Below are 26,909 nucleotides of genomic sequence, written 5' to 3'. Positions count from 1 at the left end.
CTGGAAGACCCCTGCACACCCTTCCCTGTGTTTGTGGTTCGCATGCCTTTGTGCGCGTGTGCTCCCCCGTGCGCCTTTGAGGTCTGCGTGCATCTGGGTTCCAGCGTGCGCCCGCTCGAGCCCCCGTGTCCCCGTGTCCCCTGTGCGGGGGCCCGGGAGCTGCGTCCTGGAGCCCTATGGGCATCCCTGCTTTCGTTCCCCTGAGCCTGGCAGGAGGCCTAGGGGCGCATAAGGCCGCGGCTGGACCCACCGCCCGGCACGGCGCGGGGAGGAGGGAGGGGGGCGGCGGCGGCGGCGGCGGGGAGCGCGGGCACGTCACCGAGACAGACAGGCGGGCGGGCGGGAGGCGGCGGCCGCGGGTTCGAGCCGGCGCCGGAGCCCCGCGGCCCCCTCCCCCTGCCCGGGGCCGGGGGAGCCCCTGGCCAGCCCGGGAGCCGCCAAAATGCAATTTCCCGTGCAGGCGCCTCGGCTCGGGGGGCTTTTCCGGGCAGGTTTTGGACAGAAGAGGGGAAACACGGCGGCGGCCCAAAACGAGGTGAGCTCGGGCGCCCGGCGGGCCGGGGGCGCGGGCGGGGCGGGGGCCGCCCGCGGGGCGGGGGTTCGGCAAGACGCGGCGCCGGCGGGACCCGGCCGCAACCCCTTCGCGCACCTGCTCGCGGCCGGGGGGCGGGCGCCCCGGCCTCTGCAGCCCGGCCCTCCATTGTTGCGGCGGCTGGGGAAGGGGGGCGGGGAGGCCCCGGCGGCATCTCTGCGTCTGGCCTTCCCCGTGAAGGGGCCCCCGGGAGGACCAGCTACTCCCCCACCCACGGGACAGGCCCACAAGTCCCGAGCGGGGGCCGCCGCGGGGAGGGCGGGCCGAGATACCCCCTTCGGCGGGGACCCGTGACGAGGGTCGTAGGAGCAGCGGTGCCCAGGCTGCCTGACACCTGACCGCAGGAGGCCCCGGGACAGGGCGGCGGCGAGCTTTGTTCTTGGGGGCGCAGAGTGGGTGGGGGCCTCGGATATCCAGGACCGGTAGGGGCTCCGGCCCGGTGCGGGCATTCGGGAAGGCGCTCCCGGCCAAGTTCATGGGCATGCAGGCCTGCGCGGGCCCTGCGAAGACCGATCCCGGCAGAGGCCCCCGCTCCGGCCTGGCTGCAGCCGCGGGCCCGGGACTGCAGCGGCGCCGCCTGCCGGAACCCCGGCGCCCTCCGCGGGCTCCCCGCCGGCCTGTCTTTACGGCCCCCGCAGCTGCAGGGTATTTACTGGAGCCAAGGTTTGCTAATAGGAACACGCCCTCCAAAAGTGGTTATAAAAGGGAAAAATGGGCCAGAATCCCACTGGTGGGAGCACTTTTTAAAGGGCCAGGGCACTTTTCACAGAGACTTCGCCCTGGAGGGCATGCGGGGGCGGGGAGGGGGGGAATGGGTGTTGAGAGGCCACAGAAGATCCCCTCATTAGGTGATGGGAGCTGAGAAGTAACCCCCACCCCGCTACATTTCAGTTTTCCCAGTTCGCCTTTCCCACCCATTCGCCACCTCCCTGGACTGCTCACAGATACATTTACAGAGTCACAAATAGATATTCCCAAATCGCTGATGAAGACCCCAAAATTCACATCCTTTACTCAGACATACATCTCTGCATTGTTACTCACATCACCTGCAGGAATGCTGATGCACACATGCACACACACAGTCACCCATCATAACACTGCCACGTGGGCACACACATCACTCACAAGGACGGGGACATCCAGGACTGACACCCGTGAGAAAAGTGCCACAAGGGAAAATGAAGCTGCCACCGGCTGGAGTAGACACAGCCTTGCATACAGCACTGACACACACATAGTTTTCTATGGCACACACAGATATTCCTATGCTCACTGCCCCATGGGCACCTATGGGCTGGCACCCAGAGTTATTGTGACAACAGCAGGTAGGTAAATGTCCCAATACAGTTACATACAGACACCATTATTTACAAGAAGCTGTCCATGTGCTTGCCCAGGCAAGGACACACTCACAGTCACCCAGACAACCTGACACACATACACAGAAGGTGCAAGATGCTTAACATCCTGATATAGGGTTTTAGTGATCTTGACCTGCACAGAGTAAAACTGACCCTCCTAGACACCCATCATAACGCTGTCACCCACAAACAGATAGGGACACTCTAGTAGTACCTACACCCCTAATAACCCACCCTGACACTTGATATACCCTTGGACACCTACAATAACACTGACCCACAGACAGACACAATAACACATGCACAGTGGAAATGATGTATAGGAAAAACACACGGGGACATACAGACACCCACAGTCACCTGGACACCCAACAAATTCAGCACTTGATTACTGAGCAGCTTTTATGCACCAGATACTGTTCTAGCACTGGGGATATGAGAGATGAAGATCCCGGCCCTGGAGTTCCTTCTGTGGCACAGCCAGTTAAGGATACGGCTCTGCAGCCGCTCAGGTCACTGCAGAGACTCAGGTTCAATCCCCTGCCCAGGAACTTCCATATACCATGGGTTCAGCCAAGAAAAAGAAAGATCCCTGCCCTCCCGGGGCTAAAATTTCCATGAGGAAGGTCAGGGAGCATCATAATCTGATGACAAAGACCAGTCACCCACAGTGACACTGATAGATGCCAGACACCACATACACACTGGCTCACACATCTACCTGCAATTACCAACAATTAGCCTGACACATACCCACGGTTACACTAACATCCACACACAAACAGAAGCCCACAGGAGTGCACACACACACACACAGCTGCCATAGAGATAGCTGCTCACTGTCGTACACCCCCATCTGGACTTATAGACACCCACACACCCCTCAAGAGAGCCTACCAGGGTAGCTCAGACCCCAAGCCCACCACAACCCCCTGGGAACAGGCCCATAGGCAGCCACTACCTGCATTTTTGCAGATGGAGCCCACCCTGACCCAGACACAGGGTCACCCTGCACTACGAGCCTCAGAGAAGTGTCTGAATTTCTCATCAACCTGCCCTAGGCCCTTCCACAGCCCCCAGCCCTCAGGAGCCTTCTCGGCTCTCCCAGCCCTGGCCCCATGTCGCTGGTGGACTTAAGAAGGAAGCTCGAGCTCCTGGCCCACTGGCTGCCCCCAGATCTGGGCAGGACAGACAAGCATCTTGTCTGAGGACAAGGCATCAAAAGACTGAGCAGCCAGCAGCAGGAGAGGAAGCTGGGGAGACAGCCTGGGGAGGGTGGGGTGGGAACTTGAGAGGCCATGCAGGTACCATGGAAATGAGGGAGACCCTGCCCGCCAGTCTAGACAGCCTGGGTCATCAATAGGACCCCACATGAGGGCCCCTAGGCACACTGCCACTGCAAGTCGTCCTATAACGGGCTCTTTGTCTGAACGGCTCTACCACCTCCTCCCCCGGGTGCCTCCCAGGTCCATGCACACATACACACACACACACACACACACACACACACAAGGGCACAGACACAGGGACATATGCACATGAGGACACACGCAGGGGCACACAGGCCACTAGACACCCCCTGGAAGCCCTGCATCTCTGACCTCGTGCTGCCTCCCCAATCCCCCCTCCTGCCCCCGCCACCTTGTTCTTCAACTTGACAGCAGGGTTTCCTCCATCCATTGCCTGCCCATCTGTCTCCACTGGGACCCTTCACCTCTGACCCTGACCCCTGGACCCATGCCAGCTGCCTTGCCTTCCTGGAGCTGGGGGTGGGGGGTGGGGTGGGGGTAGGCTCTGGGTCAGCATGGCTTCTGAAAGGCTACCCCTCATCTCACTCATTCCCAGCCCCCTGCCCAGACAGACCCTCCCAGCTGGGGTGTAAGGTCCCAGGGATGAGGATGAGGAAGAAGCTGGCCCTGAACGGCACCCCCACTTTGCACCAAGCCCTGAGGTTGGGGGTGGGAGGAGACAGCTTCCTGCTTCCTTCCCTGTTGGGCTTCAAAGTCAGACTGGAGCCCCAGCTGGACCCCAGAAGGCCTCAGAACACTTGACCGGAGGAACAGTCAGCCCCCTGCCTAAGAAACCCAGGTCTAGGCAGTGAGAGTCTGCTTTTCCAGCCCCAGACATGGAGGGGAGATGAGGTGTAAAGGGCCAGACACACACAGGCAAACCCCTGACAAGCCCGACACAGGCACAAAACAGGAGGGCTGTAGACCCAGACAAATACTGGCCTGTGAGGGGCGCAGTCAGACCCAGGCAGCAGGACCCAGACAGACAGACACCTAAAGCAGGAAGCCTACACTGACCACAACAAAGGGAGACATCAGACCCCAGGTTGGCCCAGACAGCTGCTCCCCCGTAGGAGGGGTCTGGGGACCCTCCCGCCCCTCCCCTTGGCCCGAAGACCCGCCCTCTTGCCTCGGCCCCGCCTACTGGACCGTCCTTCCCCAGACTAGGGAGAGCCCCTACTGGAACCTACCTCCTAAGTAGGTCAAGGTCGAAGCCCTCAGGGAAGAGAGAGGAGAAGAGGCACAAGAGGAGAAGCAGTGTCTTGGGGAGTCCCCTTGCCTGATGACCCTGCATTCTAGCCTCACGGTCATTAAAAACAAAGCTTTTTAGGAACTGCCAAGAGAGTTCTGTTCCAAACTCTCAGAGCCTCACTTTCCTCATCGATACAAAATGTATCCTAAAAATAGGATATATAAAGATGATGATGATAATGATTATTATTACTTCTGCCCTCCGACCCACCCTCCTCTCCTAGCTTTCTGCTTGTTAGAACTACCCTCCTCAAAGCAGGAGACCCCCACATGTCCCCTCAGAAGGGCCTGGATACCCTGTGCTGGAATGGGGCCCTACGGGCCGGGCCACAGGAGAGGGCACCCCACTGGGAGCTCCAGACGGGTGGGCACGTGATTGGATCCCAGCCCAGGTGGGCGATGCCCGCGGGCGGGGGCTCCATGATGTGGAATTTCGGGGGGGACGCGGGTCTTGCGAGGTCGGGCTGTGAAGGAAGGGGTCCAGTTTGAGGGAAGGTCCTGCCAGGGTAGACCTTAGCGGGGTTGAGCTCCAAGGGAACGGTCATGGGGACTCCGTAGGGACGCTGTTCCTGGGGGTCTAGGCAGGCGGACTTTTGAGGTTCTAGAGGGCTGGGCTCTGTAGTCCTGGGAGCTCCGGGCGCCAGCCGAAGGTGGAAGGGAGCAGGCGTGGGCTCTGAGAATGGGGCCCCCGACAGGCCTTGGGCGAACTGGGCGCTTTGAAGTCCGGCTGTGGGGGCGGGTTTGATGGAGGTTTAGTTTGGGGGCGGGGCTACAGGGAGTCTAACTGGGCGGCCTTTAGAGGGAGGGTCCTAGGGACGTGCAATATGGGGGAGGCCTTTGAGGGGCGGGTCTTGGGGTGGGGCCTGAGTCGGTGGCTTCCGAGGGGCCGGTCTCCGGAGGCGGGCTCTAAGTGGGGATCTCGCGGGGTGGAGCTTCTAGGGCTGCGCTGCCTTTGGACGCCTCCAGAGGGTCATCTCCGAGTTCACTCAAGCACTGTACACTTGGGGGCCCCCACCCGCCTTAGTTATGCCAAGGGGTTCTTCCCTTTGGGGCTCGATATTGCCCTCAGTGAAATGGGGAGGGGCTGGAAATTTGAAGTCTCCTCCCAGGCCGTCCTCAGGGGGCCTCAGACCCAGATGGGGAGTGATCTGCTGTGAGACTGCTCGTGGGGGCACCCGAGGGAGCGGGCACCCAGTTCTGAGCGGCCCCTAGAGGGAGGGACTAGGGGCCCAGTTTGCGGATGAAGAAATGGGGAGCGGGCATCATCTTGCCGCAAGCAGGCAGAGCCTGAGCAGGGATCCGACCGCAACCCATTTTGAGGCCCTTGGGTGATCGAACCTGCACCCAGCATGATGGGGCAACCGTGCCTGTGGCTTGGGCGCTGACCCCCAGAAGAGCCCGAGTCCAGATGCCTGAGACACTGCGGGCGGGCAGCCGGTGTCCTCTGTGGTCCTCGTGCTGCTCCCCAGTCCAGTGGGCAAATGAACCAGCAGGTGGGGCCTGGCAGCGGCCGGTATGCGGGGCTGAATTTGCAAAGTGGAGACTCTGACAACCCCCCGGGGTTGTTGTGATTCATAAACAATCGTGCCCCGGAACACGGTGAAGCTCACAGAAGGTATTACATTGTATTAAAACGACTTGTTTATCTCTCTGTTGCATCGATGTCCCGGGGGCTAGGAACTGCTTGGCAGCCAGACTTCTTGGGGCCACTAGGAATTCTGCCCCAGCCTTTCAGTAGTGGTATCCTCTGGCCTCAGTCTCCCAAACTGACAAATGTGAGTAACATGCACCCTTGAGGGCCGTTTTCAGGATGATTTGAGTAAAGGCGTGAAAAGGCAAGCCTAGTACTGCTACATTTACATAGCAATGGCGACATAAGTATCTGCTTCATTCTTTATATTCATATTCTGTTTTTTCCGGGTCCTGGAGCAGAAAGTTGGCACCTAATGACTCCTTGCTGATTTAATGATTCTATAGGTGCCTTATTCTCTCCCCTCTCTTCCTTCACCCTATCCTGTTCCCTGACCCCTACCCAGCCACTGCTCTCAGTCCCCTGAGAAGTTGCCAAGGGTTTGGGGGAACATTCAACCTGTCGGTGAGTTTGGGCAGCTCAGGCAAACCATCGACCGTTGAGTGGACCCCGAGGCCTGGAACTGCCGTCTACCCATCATGACCCCTCACCTTCCAGATCTGGAGTAGGGGAGGCAGGGGAACCTGAACACATCCTCTCCCTTAGGCCACAGCGAAGGTCACAATCAACATTCATTGTTGTCGGTGGGTTGTGAGACGGAGGCCAGACCCACCGAGGGATGAATGTCACTGTGGCTGGGCCGGACACAGCCTAAGCAGAATGGGATGGGGGACAAAACCCACCCTGGTTTTCCCCCCACCCAAAAATGCTCAGCCAGTACTTGACCCTGGCCCTGGCCTCTCACCCCTTGGGGAGGGCTGGTTATCTGTGATCCTTATGGACACAGGCTGGATCTGGGAAATAAAGCCGGGAGGGTTGGGAACAGGAATCACAGGCTCCCAGCTAGACAGCTGTAAAAGCTTTCTGAAAGGGATCCATGAGCCCTGCTCCCAGAAGGCTCAATAAAGTTTTGTTGAATGAATGAATGAATGAGGTGGGAAGGCGGTACAGTACCTCTTCCTTGCTCCTTGCCTGGTACCACAGACCTCTGCTTTACCTTCAGTTGCCCACCTAGAACCTCAACGCCAGCTGATCCTTCCACCTGCTAGTCTGTGCCCCACCTGGGTGACTCCTAGGCATACTGCATCCTCCTGAGATTGAGCTGAGGTTTCATTTGACAGGAAGATCAAGGCACTGGAGAGTGCTAGGGGTCCCTTCCTTGACGTACCCTGAACCTATGCCCTCTTCCACCCCCCATAAAGTTTGGCCTCACCCCCTTTCCCAGGACTAGAACAGGCAGCCTACCCAACACCTAGCTTGTGGCTCCAGCTCTGGTAACTGGGCATGGAGGAGGTAGGCTTTGTGCTTGTCTTTGTGAATAACCCCAAGGGCATGTGGCTTCATACTTGAGTTTGTTCATCTATTAAATTGTTTCCATTGACAAGGGGTGTGAAAGCTCCCTGAAGGAGACCAGAGCTGGGAGCCTTGGTCCTTGTCCCCCCCACCCCTAGAAGCCAGGTCCATTTTCCTTCCAAGGACAGCCATAACATCGGCAGCTTCCCCTACCCCTCCACTTCCCCAAAGAGCCCAAGGGTACCCGCCCCACCCCCAACCCAGGAAAAGGAAGAAACAAGTTACTAAGTTACTGGTCACATCAATGCCTGTCTTGGGGGTGGGGCTTCCAACCCCCCCCCCCAATCACCCTGTGGGGCAGGAGTGGCAGGCCTCCTCCAAGAAGGGGTAGCCAGGGGTAGCCCTTCCAGTGCCCTCTGGGTAGGGTGTATGGCTCCACTCTGCTGGTGCCCCCTGCATCCTGTGTCTTGTCACCACCCCCCCCTCACTCCCAGCCCACCCAGGGACCATGCATTCCTTTGGCAGGTGCATTTTTGGAGGAGCAGCAGCAAGCCCCCCTGTGACAATAAGGAACCTCCCACAGCCTGCTCCTCCCTCTTCACACCCCCTTGGAGGTATAAGGAGGGAACTGACAGCCCAGACTCCTGGGCTCCAGAGAGAGAAAGGGAGGGGCAGGGGGAAGGGGATAGAAGGACGATCTTTGGGGTGGCTGGGTTTCTTCTCTCTCTCTGCCCTTTCACCTGGTACACTTTGCCCAGCCATGGGGACCTTCAACCTGTGGACAGATTACCTGGGTTTGGCACGCCTGGTGGGGGCTCTGCGTGGGGAAGAGGAACCTGAGACGAGGCTGGACCCCCAGCCAGCACCAGTGCCAGGACCAGAGGGTCAGAGGCCCAGCCCGGAATCCTCACCAGCTCCTGAACGCCTGTGCTCTTTCTGCAAACATAATGGCGAATCCCGGGCCATCTACCAGTCCCACGTGCTCAAGGATGAAGCGGGCCGAGTTCTGTGCCCCATTCTTCGAGACTACGTGTGCCCCCAGTGCGGTGCCACACGCGAGCGTGCCCATACCCGCCGCTTCTGCCCTCTCACCAGCCAGGGCTACACCTCTGTCTACAGCTACACCACCCGCAACTCGGCCGGCAAGAAGCTGGCCCGCCCGGACAAGGCGAGGACACAGGACTCTGGACATCGGCGAGGAGGAGGAGGAGGAGGTGCCAGCACAGGTGGCTGGGGGGACTCACTGGGCTGGGAAGGGGAGGGCTCTGCCCTGGGCTGAGCCCCACGGGGCCTCTATGAAGTGGGATTAACCCCAGGGGGTTTCCCACTTCAGAAGGTTACACAGAGATAATCCATGTAGAAAGTTCAGAACAGTCTTCTGGATCTGTTGCTCTAGATCTGTTGTTCTTTGGGCAAGCTAAGGTTGGGGTTCCCTGTTTGGCCTCGAGCAAGGCACTCTACCTCTCTGGTCCCATAGGGGAAAGGCCATCTTTTTCTTTCTTTCTTTCCTTCCCTCCTTCCCTCCTTCTTTCCTTCCTTCCTTCTTTCCTTCTTTCCTTCTTTCCTTCTTTCCTTCTTTCTTTCTTTCCTTCTTTCCTTCTTTCGCTTTTTAGGGCCGCATCCAAGGCATATGGAGGTACCCAGGCTAGGGAGCCAGTCGGAGCTGCAGCCTCTGTCCTATGCCACAGCCACAGCAACACCAGATCCGAGCTGAAACTTTGACCTACACCACAGCTCACGGGAACGCTGGATCTTTAACCCACTGAGCGAGGCCAGGGATAGAACTCCCATCCTCATGAATACTGGTCCAGTTCGTTACTGTTGAGCCACAGTGGGAACTCCAATGCCATCCTTTTCCAAGTGCAGGGTGATCTGGCAAGGAGGCTGTGGAGACTGGCGGTGGTTCTGTGGACAAGTATAGAGGGGTTCCAATCTTGCTTGGTGCTTAGGAGCTGTGTGACTAGAGGAAATTCCTCAGCTCAGAGAAACTGAGCCTCAGTTGTAACCCATATAGTTTGTGAGGCTCGTCCTGTGCCAAGTGCCAGGCTGGGCTTGGCCCACAGTGAACAGGGTAGGTGGGAGATTGACAGTTAAAACACAGGCATGGGGGAGCCTAGAGGAAGCACCTGAGCCAGAGAAGGGGGTCCAGGAGGGCTTCCTGGAGAAAGTGACTTCTGGAAGCCTAATTCAGTTTGGTGGAGCGCTAAAGAGTGGCCTGGGCATTGGGGTTTGTGCAGGAACTTAGTGTAATTCAGTGTGTCTGGCATGGAGCATGTGTGCATGTATGGGGGGAGTGTCAGAGATTTCAGGGGTGGCAAAAGGGCCTATAGGTCCTTGCTGGTCACCTTAAAGAATTTAGACTTGGGCATTAGGAAGCCAAGGAAGGGACAAGACCAGGTCTGCGTGTTAAGAGTACGTTAGACTGTGGCTAATGGGTTGGACTGTGGCTAATGGCTGGACTGTGGGGACAGACTTGAAAGTGTTGAAGAGGCTGGTCCTCAAGTCACGAGTCCCAGCACCTGGGGAAACGTCAGGTTGGAGGGGAGTACCATGAGTTCGCTGTGTGTGGATCAGCTCAGGAGGGTGCTGGGGCTGAAGCTTAGAAAAGAGCTGTGGCTGGAACCTCCCTGAGTTTTAAAGGTCTCTCCCCACACTGCACAGCCCACTGCATGGAGTTTCCCCGCCCCCCAGCTTCCTCATCAGGTGCCAATCCCCGTTCTGTAGGTCTGGTTAGGCCTGAGCATCTGCATTCCTAACCAGCTCCCCTTGACGCTGCCATGCAGCAAGGCCACAGACCCAGGCAGGCTTTGAGTAGCTCCGGCTGCAATGGCAGTAGTTATTATTACAGATGCGAAAGGCCTCAGCTTCTGCAGGGTTTTAAAAGAGAAATCCATTTTGGCAACTTCAATTGCCTTTGGGGAAGTCAGCCAACAGCGGAGACGGGTCTAACGGGGGTGGGGGGTGGGGGGCGGTAGCCCCGCCCATTTGGGTGCCCCGAGTAGGTACTGCCTCTCTTATCAGACCGCGAGCTCCCCCGGAAGTGACTGGGCGGCAGGACCCCTCCCCATCCCCGCAGCTATGCAGTGAACACTTGTTAGAAGGGTGGAGACTGTCTCCAGGAGAAGACAGTATTTCCTGTGAGGTCTGATAAGGTCCAAGTGGGCGACGTGGGAAGCTGAAGGAACGTAGAAATGATGGTCCTTGAATCTTCCTTTTTTCTCTTAAGTCCGAGGGAACCTCAAAACTTGCCTCGCGGGGTGGGGAGGCCGGAAGAGCCCTCACCAAGATATTGGCACAGAGAGGCTGCCTGAGGCTGTCCTCTCCGGTGACATTCTGGGTTTAACAATCTGGGCTTCATTCCCAGAGTCCTATGGCCGCGAGGGGGCAGCACGGCGGGAGTGAGTTGGAGTTTCTGTGCCTCGTGACTGGCACTGGTTCCCACCTGGCCTGCCCTGGTCCGGGCTTGTCACAAGGGTGCTATTCCATATAAGACCTCCAGGTGGCGCCAGAGCCCAGGCAGCACTGCAGTTTGAGCCGGTACTTCTGGAGCTTTGAATCATCGCCTATTATTAAATGTTTTTCTCCTCCTCCCTCGACTTTTAAAATCCAGGTTCCAAAGGTGCCGGGAAGTCTTCTGGAACTTCTCCGTCTCCCTGCTGTCCCTCCACTTCTGCCTAAGAGGCTGGCGCGAGCAGGACGGAGATGCTGCCTTCACCTGGGGATGGGGACCCAGGCTCAGTGGAGGCTGGGTTTCAGGGACGACCTACCCTTCGCGGATCCGCCCCTGCCCCCAGCCTGGGAGCCCTGCAAGGGAGCCAGGCCTGGAAGCTCGGCCAAAAGAGAGCCGCTCCTTTCTCCCCATCTCCCACCCCAAGAAAGGAGGTGGTCCTCTGGCAACCCTGCCCTCCTTCCCCAGCGCTGGGCACCCAGTTAGCACTCAATAAATACCTATGTATGGATCTCAGCGTTATACAAGGCCCAGTCTTGGGACATGGTAGTGGGAACAAAGCAGAAGGGGCTGAGGCCCTTCCTCTCCTGGCTGCATCCCTCAGCCCCACATGTTACTCTGACCTCCACTTTCCCCAACTGCTATTTGAATTTCTGTTCACCCTGGGGTGCCCAAGTGATCTGCTTTATGTTGAGAAATGGGAGTGGGCAACCCAGGGCAGCTGTGGGGTTCTGAGGGGTCGTCTTAGCCTGGCACTTCCAAGCAGGGCACTTGCTGCTGGATTAGTGCCATGAGGCTGTTTCTGTGACATTTGGTGCTTGCAAAGTCTTCCAGCCACCACTTGCATATTGACAGGTCAGATGGGTGGAATCCTTCACACTGGAGGTGGGGGCATGGTTTGGGGGAAGGGGGGTGGAGAGGCAATTAGAGTGCCCTCCTCATCATCCTCACTTAGGAGGTCCTTGGTGAATGTTTGTCACCGTCGATGCCCCAGCAACAGAGGCCATAGAGTCACATGTCAGGTCCTTTAGAGGAAGGGAAGGACTTTTGGGGCTGGGGGGCTGCAAGGAATGTCCTGGAGGGTTGGGGCTCCGTGGGCTGACATGGAGGCTCCGTGGAGGTGACATGGCTGTGCTTGGGCAGGAAGGGGAGGGGGACGGAGATCCATCTCCACCCAGGGAGTGTGATCTGATTCTCCTGGGGGGGCTGTGCTTGGGGGGCTCCCCATCCTCTGACTGCTTCCCCCCTTCAGATCTTGTTCCTCCAGCCTCCAAGGGGCAGTACTGACAAGTGCTCATCCACATTCCTCCCCCCAGCTGTGGGCTGGCCTGGGGGCCTGGGTGCCATTCCCAGCCCACAAGTTCTCCCAGGGTTGAGTTGGGGCAGGATTTGGACTTCCCAGATCCCCTTTGCCCTTGGTTTTAACACTTTAACTGGGACCCAAGGCCACCCAGAAGGACTGGGATGAGTCAGCCTGCTACCCAGGCTTGGAAATGAGAGGGAAGGAGGAGAAAGAAGATACGGAGGCAGCCTCCAGCCTCCTTCGCAGTCCCAAGAGTTTTACATTGAGTCAGGGGATGGAGTTCCCATGTTGGCTCAGCGGTAATGAACCTGACTAGCATCCACGAGGATGTGGGTTCAATCCCTGGCCTCCCTCAGTGGGTTAAGGATCTGACGTTGCCGTGAGTGGTGGTGTAGGTCACAGATGTGGCTCGGATCCTGTGTGGCTGTGGCTGTGGTTAGGCCGGCAGCTGCAGCTCTGTTTGGATTACTAGCCTGGGAACCTCCATATGCTACAAGTGCAACTCTTAAAAAAAAAAAAAAAATTGGGTCAGGGGATACAACTCCAGCTGCCTGCAGCTGCTAACTATAAGAGGCAGAGCCGCTGGGGAACTGGAACTGGCTGGTGGGGCAAATACTGGAGGGTTCAAGGAAGGGGCTGCACATGCAGCAGGGAGAAGTGTTGGGAGACCCTGACCTACCTTGCTCCCTTCCCCTCCCAGATGGGGTCTCCCAGGAGGTGTAAGGGGGCAGTGGGAGGGGTGCCCTGTCTTGCCTATAGGAGTTGGGGTGCAGGAGCCATGGGCAGAGCAACTAATAAGCCTTGAGTCTGGTCCACCTTGTGGTGAATGATTTAAGAGAAGCAGTGTCTTCTGTAAAATCGGTTTGACAGCAGCACCTGGACTGCTTACAACCAGGCTGTGGTAAGGCTTGTGGGATGGGGTGTGCAATGGGCCGTTCACTGTGTTTGCAGTAGTAACAATCACCCAAGACCTCCTTCTAGGACAGGGCCTCCAGGCAGCTTGTTCCAGGGAGGAGGGGCGAAGCCATCTGAGCACTGAATGCAAACTCCGGGTGGACAATGAGCCAGGATGTCTCAGTGGGCTTACCGCTTCGTGGATACTTGTGTGTGTCCTTAAATGTGTGTACACAGCCACCTGCTCCTGGAGGGTCTGACACACTAGGTGACTCCAGGGACCCCTGGACTTGTGGGGCCCAGCAGTGGCCCAAACTTCCCTTTCTAGGGAGGAGCAGAAGTAGAAGTAAAAGGAGAAAGAGGTGGTTAGGGAGGTTTGTGGGCAAGACATCAAGGAACTGAAAATGCCTCCAACCCCAAACAACAGGTCACAAGGTCTGAGGTCTGGCTAGAGAATCATTTATTAATGGCCTTCCCAGAAGAAATAAAATGGAAATCCGGAGAAAAACAAGGGTATGACCAACAAAGCAAGCCCTTTTCTCCTCCAGGAAAGAAACAAATTCTGAACCTTTCATAACCTTGCTAAGGAGCTGAAATTTGCAAACCCAGATAAACATCTGGGCAGCTCTGGGGCCCCAGCTGGCTTCCTGGGGACTCAGCCCAAAGCCCCCACCTCCAGCCCTGCCCAGACAACTCCCAAGGGAGGTTGTTGACACAGGCAGGGCCTCCTGTGGTTCCCATGGGAAGCTGACTTCCGGGTTGGCTGAGGGGAGGTTTCTGGGGCCCACTAGGCCCCGCGGGAGCATCTTGGAGGGTAACAGAATACCAGGGGGCACACAGGGGCCTGCAGGCTTTCCGGGATTGTTTCCAGCTGTTTGGCAGGAATGTCAGGCACTTCTGGGGGCCGGCAAGCTTGTAGAAGCACTTAGTTTGGAAGCAGCCTACAAATCCCTCCAGGACTGCTCCCCTCGAGGCGTCCCAGCCCACTTTGGTGGGTGGGGTGTGGGAGCCTTCCCTGCAGGCTTTGCCTTCCGGTAGTAGTTGAAGCGCTTGAAGGCCTCCAGGTCCCGGTGGGCGCACATGATCAGCCGGCTGCATGGAAATGGGCCCAAGCTGTGTTCCACTCAAGGTAGAGTGGGGCTGCGCCTCAGCCCCAGGCACATCGGCTTACTCACACACTCGTGTACTTGCGGGTCACACACACAGAGACATCCACTTGTGCATAACCAGAATCTGCCTGCTGCAGGGCAGGTTGTGACCCTTCTAGCCCCTCTTCAGAACCTAGCAACTCTGCAAAGATCAGGTCTATGACGCAACAGGCTGGGGCCCAGGAGCAGAGGGGCTTCCTGGAGGCCAACCCTGGCACCTGAATCTCCTGCTGCCCTGGGAGCGACCTCCATCCTCCCAAGGCCCCATCCCCGTCCCACGGATCTGGGGACCCGAGCCCAGCCCTTACTTCAGGTTGGAGAGCTCGATGACGAGGCCGCGCACAGTCTCTGTTGCGTCCTCCATCCTGGCGGCTTCACAGGTCTTGATCCCCGCTCGGGTCCTGGAGGGAAGGGAGGGAGAGTGAGAGGCCCGGCCTCACTGGGCAGTCCCACCAAGCTCCGTCCTGGGGGACTTTGCTGGTTCTCAGCTATCTTCTCCAGAGAAGAGCACCTTTGACAGCTATGAACCTCCTGAGGCAAAGCCCTGGTGGCCTGCCCAACTGGCTCTACTGCCAAAAGCACACCCAGAATCCAGCCACTTTTTCTACCACCACGGCCCTTGTCTGACAGATGCCATAGCACCCTGCGCCCCCAGCTCCAGCTGGTCACCCTTGTGGCATGGGAGTGGTGGGGGTCGGGGCTGTGGAAATGGAAACTCAGCCCAGAGCCCCTCCCACAGCCCTGCACCATCTGCTGCAGCTCCAGACCCCCATCCCCTCCCTCAGTCCCCCTCCCCCCTGCTCCAGCCACACTGAATTCCTGGCCATTCCCTGAGCACTTCTTAGGGCTCTGGAATGTTCTTTCCTGAATATCTCCTCCTGGTGTGGGAGGGGGGGACAGGGAGAAGGTGGGGGAAGGATCCCTCCCCATCACCATAGGTTAAAATGTTAACCCCTTCCCTGCTGACTTTTCTCCCCAACACCCTTCCATCTGACCACCTAATTAGTTTGTCTCTCACTTACCCCTCTTCCACCCCCACAAGAGAGAAGCTTCTTGTTTTGTCCCAAGCAGCATCCCTGGTGCTCAGAGCAGTTCCTGCTGCCCAGCTTGGCAGCATATCCTGGGCTGTCACTGTGGGAATTCTGGTTCCACTCCACCTGCCTCGGTTACCCTGAGGTGCTGGCCAGCCTGGGCCTCAGTCCCTTGTGTGTCTCACTCAGCCACAGGCCAGAGAACCTGACCCCAGGACCCACCTGGGGGCTTCCAGCCAGATTCAGACACAAATCTCCTTCTTCTCTGTTCAAACAATAGTGGGGCCACTTTGACTAAACTGCCTCTGGTCCCTGCCCCATGCAGGGTGTATGGGTGTATGTGTGCGTGTGTGTTGAGGGGGCTGGGGGAGGGGGCAACAGGTGGTACAACAGGTACTATTTACAGATGTGTGCATGGCCTCCCTCCACCCTGAGGAGGAGGAGGGGGAGAAGGAAGAGGAAAGAGACAAACTCCGGCAAGGGCTGCATCCCTAATCCCTCCCTCCACACTTGCCAGACAGAAAGAGAAACTTGGCCATAAATAATCTATAAGCTGCCGCTCTGCAGAGAGGCCAGTTCAAGTGCAAGGTAATAGGAGAGGACTGTTGCCCCGTGCTAGCCGCCAGCAAGGCTGGGAGAAAGGACACAAAAGGAAATGATGGACTGTGAGAGGCTCTGGGGTAGGGGGAGAGGACCTCCCAACACATGCATGCGAACACACACACACTCCACTGCTGGAGGGTACAGCAAACCCAGCGCCTGCAGGAAGGAGAGAAGGTGGGCTGCCTTGGGGAACAGAAAAAGCAGGAAATAAGAGGGGACCGGGAGTTCCTGTCGTGGTGCAGCAGAAACAAATCTGACTAGGAACCATGAGATTGCGGGTTCGATCTCCGGCCTCATTCAGTGAGTTAAGGATCCAGCATTGCCGTGAGCTGTGGTGTAGGTGGCAGACGCGGCTCAGATCTGGCGTTGCTGTGGCTGTGGTATAGGCCAGCAGCTGCGGCTCCAATTAGACCCCTAGCCTGGGAACCTCCATATGTCGCAGATGCAGTCCTAAAAAGACAAAAGACAGACAAACAAACAAACAAACCACTCACAAATGAAAAAAAAAAAAAAAAAAAGAGGGTACAGGTCAGAGACTCTGGAGGGCCTGTGGGTGCCCAAGCAGGAATAGCCCCAAGGTCATGTGGGGCCAGTGGCTCTTAGCTCTGTCTGGGTTCCCCCACCACCACACAGAGTCAGGAAATCTCTAGATCTTCTCTCCAGAATAACATACAATGTGCATTAAAATAGCCTCAGAGCTGGGGGCATGATCCCAGGGGTCCTTGCGACAGATGCCAGCTTAGGGGCAGATTGCTGACTTCCAGGTCTCCACTCGAAGGGAACAGGGGACATGCACAGTTTGTAAGCTGCAGTGTAGCATCCTTACTGGACTAAGGAAAGTTAAGGTCCCTGGAGGGAGAGCCAGGGCACCCTCTGACTTCCAGGTCTCCACTCGCAGGGAACAGAGGACATGCACAGTTTGTAAGCTGCAGTGTATCATCCTTACTGGACTAAGGAAAGTTAAGGTCCCTGGAGGGAGAGCCAGGGCACCCTCTGTCACACTCATCTGCAGAATGGGGGCTCACAGGGCTGGGGAGTGGGAGAGTGAGGGGGCTCTGATGCCAGGAAAGCAGCCACACACACACACCCCCCAGCAGGGACAAAAGAGGACTCCTGCCAGGACAAGGGTCCTGAGGTGGCTTCCCACTCTGCCTACCTCAGCTGGGCCTCGGCAAAGGGATTTCCGTCAGCACATGGACTGGTGCCAGGGCAACAAGGGCCCAGCCCGCTCCCTGCAGGAAACAACTGGAAAGAGAGAGCATACATACACACAGGTGAACGACCTAGCTGGGTGTGCTCTGCACAGGGAAGGAAAAGTCACACAGGGGAGGTATGGCATCTCTTCTGCCTGCATCCCCTTGACCTTTCTCCCCACAATGAGGCCAGACTTCTGCGCAGAAAAAGTATCAGGGTGGGGACAGGTGCCGTGACGATCAGACCCAGGAGCCACAGGCCCCGGCCACTCTCACCCATCCTCCTCAGAAAGAGAGCAGAAGGGCAATACTGGGTCTGACCCCAGGGTCCTCTTTGGGGCCCGCGCTTTCTGACAGGCTGATCTGTACCGGCGGGTGGCTCCATCCCTGACAGCTAAGGTCTGGTGCTGTGTGCAGCTTGTCCTGCCATATCTAGAGGGGTACAGAGAAGCTCCTGAGGGCTGGTGCCTGCGGGTAAGGTGGGTATCTGGCGTGGAAGGGAAGAGGTCAACCAAATAAACTATGAGTTTCATGTCAGGAAAAGATTTTGCAGATATATTTCAAAGAGAAAATTCATAATTAATAGGGGAGACAGGCAGATAACCCTGAGTAGCTTAAATTTCTAAATGTCAGTGGTGGTTTAATTTTCATGGAAAATGTCAGGCTCGATCAAGGAGGTGACGTTATGTCCCTCAGAAAAGAGGCAGAGAGGCTGAGGTTACCCAGGGCTGTCGGGCCTCTTCTGAGGAGACCAAAGTCCTGGGGAGGGGGATGGATTGAGGGGCATGAGCTCGACTTGCAAAGGGTCCTTGAACCCAAAGGATTGGACATGAAGGACTGTCTGCAGCCCAGTGGCTCTCACTTGGGGACAACCCCACCCTACAACCCGCCCCCCCCCCGCCCAGACACTTCACAAGGTCTGGAAACACTTTTGGTTGTCACGCCTTGGGGAAAGGGTGCTCCCGGCGCTTGGAGGGTAGGGGCTGGGGATGCTGCTCAACACCCTATGGTGCACAGGACAGCGATCTGGCTCCCAGTGTTGGCAGTGCCAGAGCTGGGGAGCCTGCTGTGGACAATGCAGTTTTGGAGTTCCCACTGTGGTGCAATGGGATTGGTGGCATCTTGGGAGCACTGAAACGCCGGTTTGATCCCCCGCCCAGCACAGTGGGTTAAAGATCTGGCATTGCTGCAGCTGTGGCACAGGTCGTGACTGTCGCTCAGATCTGATCCCTGGCCTGGGAACTCCATCTGCCTCAAAGCAGCAAAAAAAAAAAAAAAAAAAAGAAAGAAAGAAAAGAAAAAAAATGCAGTTTTTTCTGTGTGCCAGACTTTTATGGAGGTGACTCTGTGACTTAAAATACAATTTAAACAAGAAAAAGTGTCCTCCTGCTTTCTATCTGATTATGGCAGCCCAGATTCAAGGGGTGGAGGGGACACAGGGAAAAATATTTTGCAACCTTGTGAATGGTAAGAGCCTGCTTTACTCCAAATAATTTGAGTTTACAAGGAAAGTGTTGGGAAATTATTCCCCTACACCCTGTCTTAAGACTGATTCTATTTGTAAAAGCATAAGTGTTAAATTAAATTAAAGGGAAGCCAATGACTTTTTTTTTTGGCACGCTTGTGGCATGCAGAAGTTCCTGGGTCAGGGATGGAACCCTTGCCACACAGCAGTGATAATGCCAGATCCTTTAACCACTGGGCCTCCAGGGAATTCCAAACCAATGATTCTTCAAAAAAAGGAAAAATAAAAAACAATTTGATGCTGCAGATTTACCCAACTCACAGCATCGTTCATGGTCATGAGACATTTTCTCCTTCCCAACAGATTGGTAACTATGGCTCCCATCAGGGTTGCATAAACTTTTGTCATGACAAAGGTGGTGCTTATATTAAATGTGTGGGGGCCACTTCTGTGGGCCCTGAGAGGGACTTGAGAGTGTTTCAAATGATGCTCGTTATGGGCATAGGGAGGATCCACTGGCTCTGGGGTGAGTGTCAGGTCCCAAGGGAGCTGCGATGAGAAGGAAACACCAGGCTTTCTGGGAAGGGCACTTCTGCTGTGAGTACCCAGGTCCCCTCCAGCTGGGCCACCATGAGGTCAAGGGCCACTCTCTCCATCCCACCTGCACTCTGTTCTCACGTGTCCTTGCCCATGGGGCCTGTCTGCCAGGGGCCATCAGGAACCTTCCCATGGGAACCTGTGCCTGGGTCGCCCTGACTTGTTCAGGAATGCCCAGTGTCAAAACAAAATGCGACTGAGTGTCAGCAGCCTTGTCAGGGCAGCGCCTCCTCCCCAGCGGGCCTGTTCATCCGGCTGTCTGCCGGGTCCCCTGCACTGATGCTGCTGATTCCTTGGTGATTTCAGAGTGTGGCTGCAGGTGGCATGTCTGGGAGGGCGCCCTCCTTTGCCCAACATCCCAACTGCCTCCCCAGCCTTCTCCCTCAGCCACTGCCCAAGAGGCCAGAGACTGAGGATGACTTAGCTCTTCTTTCCAAGAGAGGCGTTTGCATTAAAGGGATGAGGCTTTAATGATAAAGTTTCAGCTCTGTCAGGACCTGAGAACCTACCTCTCCCCAGAGACCACATTCAAACATTACGTGAGCTGCCCTGTGACTTGCTTTCTGTGATCTTGCTCTTCTGGTGATCACAGCAACGTGCAATAGCTAGTACTAGGATGCACGGCCAAGGCAGGGAGGGCTGGGTCTGAAATGTCACTGAGTAGGCTAATGTCACAAGTGACCCCTGGCCATCCCTCAGGAAGGCAGAGCCTGAGACCCAAGTGTGCTTGACCCGGCCACATTCCCCTCCGTGGTCAGAACAGCTGTCTTTCTTCAGCTGGGCGCTAGATTTGGTCCTTTGCTTGTTTAGGGGCTGTGTCATATGAAAAGACTCTTTAAAAGGCTGAAATGATGGTACAAAATGCTTCCTCTGGGAGAGGCAGGCGAGAACGGTGCTACTAAAAAACCTCACAGGGGTAGGAACCCCTGATCTATTCACTCCTGGCACAGAGCAGGCTCTCACATCTTAAAAAGAAACCATTTTAAAACAATCCCTCAAATGAAGTTTTGAGACAGGGACAGCCAAAGAAGTCTCGTTTGTGAAGCAACTTGAGCTCTGCATTCACTTGAGGACAGAAGAGCTGAGGCACAGCTAGAATCAGGCCAACCTGGGCGTAGACCCAGCCTCTCCCCTCCCAGCTGCCTCACCTGGGGCAGGTGCCTGATCTTCTCCAATCTCTCAGCCGCACCCAGTGTATGAAAGAGAACCGCCTACATATCAGGGTGAGACTGAAAAGCACTTAGCTCAGGCTCAGGTGCACCAGCGGCCAGGGATGTGGTGTTTCCCTGGAGGTGGGTGGCAGGGCCAAAGCAAGGCTGCCACCTACCCCGACAAGGGACCGCCAACAGCCAGCACAGGCTCAGCAGGCAGATCCCTGAAGGAAGCAAAGCCTTTACAAATTCTTATAAACAAACTAAATTCCATGTATACGTTTGAACAAGAATTGTATCAGGGCCCCCAAATGACCCTAAAGCTGGGCAAAGTTTCTTTCCAGTGGGGGAGTGACGTCCCCTCTCCTTTTGGTCTGGCAACCATTATACATCCCTGGGAACCTGCAGCCAGAGTAGGACCCTGAAGCGGGGAGGGGGCAGGTGCACCAGGGGCTCTCCCTAGGCTGACAAAATACATGTGTATCACATCCTGGGGCTCTTCAGTTCCCACAAAGACAGGCCTTCATAGAAAGCCAGGTCTGTCCTTTCTAGAATATCACTGACTCCACACCCACGGAAGCTATTACTCAGGCCTCTGGTCTCATCTGCTGTACAAACAGACCGCCACATGCCCAACTTTCCCCCACTATTGGGTGGTTTAGGAGGGCTCATGGCCACGACACCTGCACCAGGACATCTGGCTGTCACTGAGGGAAGTTCTTACCTGCTCAGGTGGGGCTTCGAAGCCAGGGCTTTCCAGGACATTCTGTATCTGACTGTCTGGCAGGAAGTCAAGTTCCATGGCTGGGGATTCCCCCCAGAAGTCCTGCTCTGAAGAGTCAGGAGGTTGCTCAGGCTGGCCTGCCAGGCCTGCGGGGGCATCTGGGCTGCCCTGGTGTGTCCCAGCATCCTGGGGAGGGCCAGCCACTGCTTCTCTGTACACCAGTGGAGCAGAGGCTCCAAAGGACAAACTGAGCCCCTTGAAGTCTTGTTTGCAGCCCTGGCTCCCTAACTTGGCTGCTTTTTCACTCTCAGGCTGCGACGGCAAAGGTGGTGAGCACACACCTCCTATCTCCTCTTGACCCTGGCCTGGCACCTGTGTCTGGCCAACACCTGAACCCATTTCCAAGGCTAAAGGGCCAGAATTCTCAGCACCTATTGGGGGCTCCTGGATCTCCTGAGCTAGAGCCAAGGAGGCTCCTAGGACCCCTGGGACATCACCAGGGGGCTTGTCTTCATTCCTGGCCTCCCCTTTGCCCCCTGTGATCTCCCCAGCGAGAGGCATGCAGACAGGCAGGGCCCTGCTGCGGCCTCCATCAGGAGCCTTCCCACTGGGAGAGGCGGGCACCCTAGTGTTGACCTCCCTGCCTGGCCCGGCCACCTTCAGAGTCCTCTGTTCCGGCTCAGTGGGGTCTATGTTCACATCTGCTATGACCACAGGTCCAAGGGGAGAGTGTCTTGGGCTGCTACAGCTCCATTCTGCTTCCCCGCCAGTCCTGCTGGGTGTCTGCATAGGGTCAGGAGGGCCCTGGGCTGCAAATCCTTCCTCCTGGCCACCCTCAGGCAGGTCAGCCCCTGCTCCTCCTCGGGCATCTCTCTCCTGGAAGGCTCCTTGGTCTGGCTCCTTTTCCTCAACAGCCTTGCCTGGCAGGTGCTTGTGCTGGCTGTGATCACCGGGAGCCCAGTCATCCTCTGTGCTCCCATCATCTGGCATGTTCCTCCTGTGCTCTGACAAGTGGTCCTGGCTGGTCCGCTCTGAGGCCAAGGGCACCGACCCACACTCTGAAGAGGGGCTGGTGGAGGCAGAGGGCTGAGGGTCCCCACTGCCAGGCATGGGGCTTTGACTGTTCAGCTTGGGGTAGGTACTGTCTGCCTGGATCTGGTCTTCTGGGTCCCTGGCTTCCTGGAGGGCAAGCCCTGGGGACTCCTCCTGAGGCTGGTTTCTGGCCTGCTGGACACTGGGCTCTGGCAGGGTTTCCTGTGGAGAGAAGAAGACTCAGTCTTGGGCCTTCGATAATAACCTCTCTGAAGATTTTTCTAGTCCCTACTGCCCCTGTACAAAGCCCAAGATACTCCACAGATGACAGTGCATCCAAGTAGGAATCAGTACTAATGCTGGGCAGAGCTTTGTGCTGGGGGCTGGAGGGGGAATCAGAAGCAAGGTAACCCCCTTCTATCAGCTCCATCTCCCCACCAGCACCAGACATATGCAGGCTCCTGGGAAGATCAAAGATATAAAAGTCAAGGAGGTCCTGTGGTTCACATCAGTGTCAATGTCAATTGCCTGGTGTTGCTGATAGACTACAGCTAAGTAACATGTTACCACTGGGGGATGCTGGGCGAGGACACACATGGGCCTCTCTGTGCTGCTTTGTTTTTATTTATTTTTGGCTGTGCCCATGGCATGTGGAAGTTCCCGGGCCAGGGATCAAGCCCACGCCACAGCAGTGGCTCGCAACCTGAGCTGCTGCAATGACTACACTGGATCCTTAACCCTCTGTTTTCAACTGTGCTAAAATACACATAAGCTAAAATTCACCATTTTAATCATTTTAGCGTGCACAGTTCAGTGGCATTAAGTACATTTAAACTGTCATGCAACCATCTGCCATCCATTGCCAGAACTCTTTCATTTTCCCAAACTGAAACTCTAACTTCCCATTAAACACTAACTTCCCATTCCCCACCCCTCAGCCTACCTCCTGTGGAATCTAGAATATGACCTCTCTAGGACCTCGTACAAGTGGGATTATACAGCATCTGTTGCTGTGTGACTGACTTATTTCACTTAGCATAACGTCCTCCTGGTTCATCCACGTTGTAGTATGTGTCAGAATACCTCTCCTTTTTAAGGCTGAATAATATCCCGTTGTGTGAATACAACACATTTTGTTCAATCATTCATTCACCTGTTAATGGATACTTGGATTGCCTCACCTCTGGCTACTGTGAATAATGCTGCAGTGAACGTGGACGTACAATTGTCTGTTCCCTTGCGTGGATATACAACATCTTGTTTATCCATTCATTCGTCAATGGACACTTGGGTCCACACTGTTTTTGCAACTTCCTCTGAGTCCATATAATGCCCTGGAGATCCATCCAGGTAGTTATGTTCCTCATAACTAGTTTGTTCCTTTTTTTCTTTGTCTTTTTAGGGCCGTTCCCTCGGCACATGGAGGCTCCCAGGCTAGGGGTCCAATCAGAGCTGTAGCTGCCGGCCTACACCAGAGCCACAGCAACACGGGATCCAAGCTGCATCTGTGACCTACACCACAGCTCAGGGCAACACCAGATCCTTAACCCAGAGTGAGGCCAGGGATCGAACCCGCATCCTCTTGGATGCTAGTTGGGTTCGTTAACCGCTGAGACACGATGGGAACTCCTAGTTTGTTCCTTTTTAATTGCTGGGTTGTTTCATGCTGTGGATAGACCATGATTTGTTCAGCCATTCACCCACTGAAGGATATCCAGAGTGTTCCCGGTCAGAGGCAATAACAAACACAACTGCTAGGAATGGCCATCGCTCATTTTAGGGGTGTCTGTTCCAGAGACATGGTGATCCCTGAGCTCGCAGGGTCAAGAACAAGAGAGTGTGCTGTAAACGCCCTCATGTAGGCTTGAGCAAAAGCTTCTGAGCAGCAAAGGGGGTCAGGGATAGAATGTGGGCTGTCTTTCTGAATTTCACTAATTTCATGCAACTTGGGGAAGAAAGCTCTGACCTGGACAGCTTCAGTGTAGGCCTGCAAGTTGCCAGCATGGCATCTGCTGTCCAGAGACATTTGTAATGCCGAAAATGGGAGGGAGCGGTGGTGGAGAGGTGTGGGGTTAGCCACTGACAAAGCCAAGGTTGAACTTGGCTGCTGAGGCTGGGCCAAGGGGTGGCTCATCTAGGGGGCTCAGTCTGGCTGACAGCAGGGCCTTACCGAGCTAAAGGCCCCACCCCCTGGGTCCTCTTCTCTCCTCTCTGCTTGTCTTGTCACTGTCTTCTTGGCTTTTGCAAACTGGGGGATGAACCTCCCAACTGAGTTCTGTGAACCAGATACAACAAGAACAAAATAGCAGTAAAGAGAAAGGAGGAACGAGGGCTCAGAAATCAAGCAAGCAAACGCCAGAACCAGTTTCTTTCTTGCCTTCCATCCCCAGCACACCCACTCTCACCAGCAGCCACTGACGATAAACAGAGACAAGAACTTGAAGGGAGGCAATGTCTTTTGTACACATGTGAGCCTACAACACAGACTCACCTGGGAAAGAGGGAAGGGCACTGGCTCCTTTTCTGATTGCCTGAGGAGCCTGGAGGGAGCTGCTGCTTCCGTATCTGGAGAGCTGGGAGGGCAAAGACAAAACGGAGGAGGGTCTGAACACTGTTAACTTGCATAGTTAGACAAACAGAGAACGAAAAAATCCAAAGGCGAAGTAGTGTTTGGGGTCTCCTAAGAGGGAGCCCCTGGAGCACCCACTTAGAGAGAGTGAGATGGAGGGGAGCAGTGTCCTGGGGAGCATTTGACTGCTGAGAAGGGTGCGGAGTCCCAGGTCTAGAATCCAAGCTGCCTGCTGTCAGCACCTATAATGCCAGGAACTCTAGCTCCTGAAGTGAGAACAGGAATCCTCATTTGGACTGACACGCCAGGCCCCAACTCTGAAAAATTCTAAAGAAGTTATAGATACAAAAAACACAATGTCTATGAGTTCCTGCTGTGGCACAGTGGGTTAATGACCTGGCTCATCTCTGTGGCACCGCTCCTTCGATTCCCAGCCCAGCAGAGTAGGTTAAGGATCCGGCGTCGCTGCAGCTGTGGCAGAGGCTGCAAATGAGGCTTGGATTTTATTCCTGGTCCAAGAACTTCCATGTGCCTCAAGTGCAGCTGAAAAAGGAAAAAAACAAAGTACGGTGTCTAAAAACATGGATGTATTCATAACTGCCGAAATGTGGAAGCAACCAACATAGCCTTCAGTGGGAAAATGGATAAATAAACTGTAGTACATCCAGACGATGGGACAGTATTCAGCGCTAAAAAGAAATGAGCCCTCAGAATTCCCACTGTGGCTCAATGGGTTAAGAACCTGACATAGTGTCCGTGAAGATGTGGGTTTGATCCCTGACCTCATTCAGTGGGTTAAGGATCTGGCGTTGCTGTGGCTGTAGGCCAGCAGCTGCAGCTCTGATTCAACTCCTAGCTCAGGAACTTCCATATGCTGAAGGTGTGACCCTGAAAAGAAAAAATAAATAAATAAAAAGAAAAGAAAACAAATGAGCCCTCAAGTCATGAAGACATATGGAGATACCATAGATGCATACTACCATGGGAAAGAAGCCAGTCTGAAAAGGCTGTGTACTGTATGATTCAATCTATGATATTTTGGAAAGGGCAAACTATGGAGACAGTAAAAGATCAGTGGTTACCTGGGCCTGGTGAGGGGGAGATGAATAGGCTAGGATTTTTACAGCAGTGAGAATACTTTGTAAAATACTATAATGATGGATATGCGTCATTACACTTCTGTCCAAACTACAGAACAAACTCTAAAGTAAACTCTGGATTATCATGTGTGGACATAGGTTCACTTTGGTAAAAAACGTACCACTCCAGGAGTTCCCTAGTGGCCTAGTGGGTTAAGGATCCGATACTGTCACTGCAGTGGTGTGGGTTTGATCCCTAGCTGGGGAACTTCTGCCAGAAGTACCTTTCTGGTGACTGCTGGTGATAACGGGGGGGAGGGGGGTGGGGGGGTGGCGGGAGGCTATGTGTTTGCAGGGGTAGGGGGTATACGGAAATCACTGTACATTCCTCTCAGTTTTATTGTAAAACTGAAACTGCTCTAAGAAAGAATAGTCTTTAAAAAAAACTGGTGAGGACTTATGGTTAAATCTAAATCAATGCGGCTATGAATACTGTAAAAAAAGATCAAAATCTGGAGCTGAAACTTCATGATTTCAACTTTGGAAGTTGGAGCAGGAAAAAGCATGAAGCTATACTAATGGGCTTGGATCGTGCCAAGGGAGGTTATGGAGACAGAATAAGTCTAGATACTGATAGCAACCGTCTGTTCAAAAATTTTTAATTGGGATGGGTTGTTTGGGCGGCTTCTGGGGTACTGGCAGGATTTCACTGCTCAACATAAATGTGTTAAGCTGATTGCTTTATGTTGTTTTTTTCTGTTATATTTCTGCACAGGCGGTATTTCTTAATAGAACATTTAAAAAAGAAAAACAGAGGAGTGGGAACCCACTTCTGTGGATTCTGACTATTCTTATGGACTCAGACAGCAGGGTGAGCGGCAGCCACAACCTCCTCAGCTCTGCTGGCCTCTCCAGGGGTGAGGGGTACAGGGACACCGTCGGGTCTATCTGGGAGAACGGCTTAGGTTTGACATATGGCCCTTCTCTTCATATCACACATGCAGCAGGGCTGCCTTTAGCCCTGAGACTGCAAGATCGCAGATCAGACAGACACACATCCCGGAAAATGGTTCTGTCAGCCGGGCTGTGTGCCTCAATTTTTCACTCAGAAAACCTGCTAGTCCAATCCATGATGCTTCCTCTGAAGACTGCAGGTAGCAGGAACTTTTCTTCCCCTTTTTCCTGCTGCTAGT

At 55.2% G+C, this 26,909-nt stretch overlaps 2 protein-coding genes and 2 non-coding genes across 18 annotated transcripts in view; 3 read left to right on the top strand and 1 right to left on the bottom strand.

The window, feature by feature from the left end:
• Positions 1-394: 394 nt before the first annotated feature.
• NANOS3 (nanos C2HC-type zinc finger 3) lies at positions 395-11,438 on the top strand. Of its 3 annotated transcripts, XR_014836630.1 has the most exons (3): positions 395-535; positions 8,599-8,705; positions 11,090-11,114. XR_014836630.1 is itself a non-coding variant. In XM_085010170.1 (2 exons), the coding sequence occupies exons 1-2, from the start codon at positions 7,988-7,990 to the stop codon at positions 11,155-11,157; spliced, it is 786 nt and encodes a 261-aa protein (XP_084866296.1). In that variant the 5' UTR covers positions 4,010-7,987; the 3' UTR covers positions 11,158-11,438. The 3 variants fall into 3 exon arrangements, 2 of the variants coding, with proteins under 2 accessions (XP_084866296.1, XP_084866295.1); XM_085010170.1 differs by lacking the exon at positions 395-535 and having other exon boundaries at positions 4,010-8,705; positions 11,090-11,438; XM_085010169.1 differs by lacking the exon at positions 395-535 and having other exon boundaries at positions 7,877-8,693; positions 11,090-11,203.
• On the top strand, positions 6,562-6,648 carry MIR181C (microRNA mir-181c). Its single transcript, NR_038494.1, has one exon. It is a non-coding gene; the product is annotated as a microRNA mir-181c (primary transcript).
• MIR181D (microRNA mir-181d) lies at positions 6,746-6,825 on the top strand. The gene has a single exon (NR_038535.1). It is a non-coding gene; the product is annotated as a microRNA mir-181d (primary transcript).
• Positions 11,439-13,562: 2,124 nt separating the features above from the next.
• The window catches only part of BRME1 (break repair meiotic recombinase recruitment factor 1), a 21,351-nt gene continuing 8,004 nt past the window's right edge, over positions 13,563-26,909 (bottom strand). For 8 of the 13 annotated variants that reach the window (XM_021083707.2, XM_085010161.1, XM_005661243.4 and 5 more), the window contains 6 exons: positions 24,560-24,641; positions 24,239-24,343; positions 21,037-22,290; positions 17,063-17,151; positions 14,581-14,673; positions 13,563-14,216 (listed from right to left, as the gene is read on the bottom strand). In XM_021083707.2, the coding sequence (XP_020939366.2) occupies positions 14,066-14,216; positions 14,581-14,673; positions 17,063-17,151; positions 21,037-22,290; positions 24,239-24,343; positions 24,560-24,641 (1,774 nt within the window). In that variant the 3' untranslated portion in view covers positions 13,563-14,065. The remainder of the gene's footprint in view (positions 14,217-14,580; positions 14,674-17,062; positions 17,152-21,036; positions 22,291-24,238; positions 24,344-24,559; positions 24,642-26,909) is intronic. The other 5 variants (XM_013994676.3, XM_085010162.1, XM_085010164.1 and 2 more) reach the window with 1 other exon arrangement.

This window comes from Sus scrofa, chromosome 2 (genome assembly GCF_054392235.1).
Source record: "Sus scrofa isolate SSC_HxYL_T2T_F1_AM1 chromosome 2, Sscrofa_HxYL_maternal_Yorkshire_Landrace_v2.0, whole genome shotgun sequence".
NCBI classification, from domain to species: Eukaryota; Metazoa; Chordata; class Mammalia; order Artiodactyla; family Suidae; genus Sus; species Sus scrofa.
The sequence above is the reverse complement of the archived record's forward strand: the minus strand, read 5'-3'. Positions and strand labels throughout refer to the sequence as shown.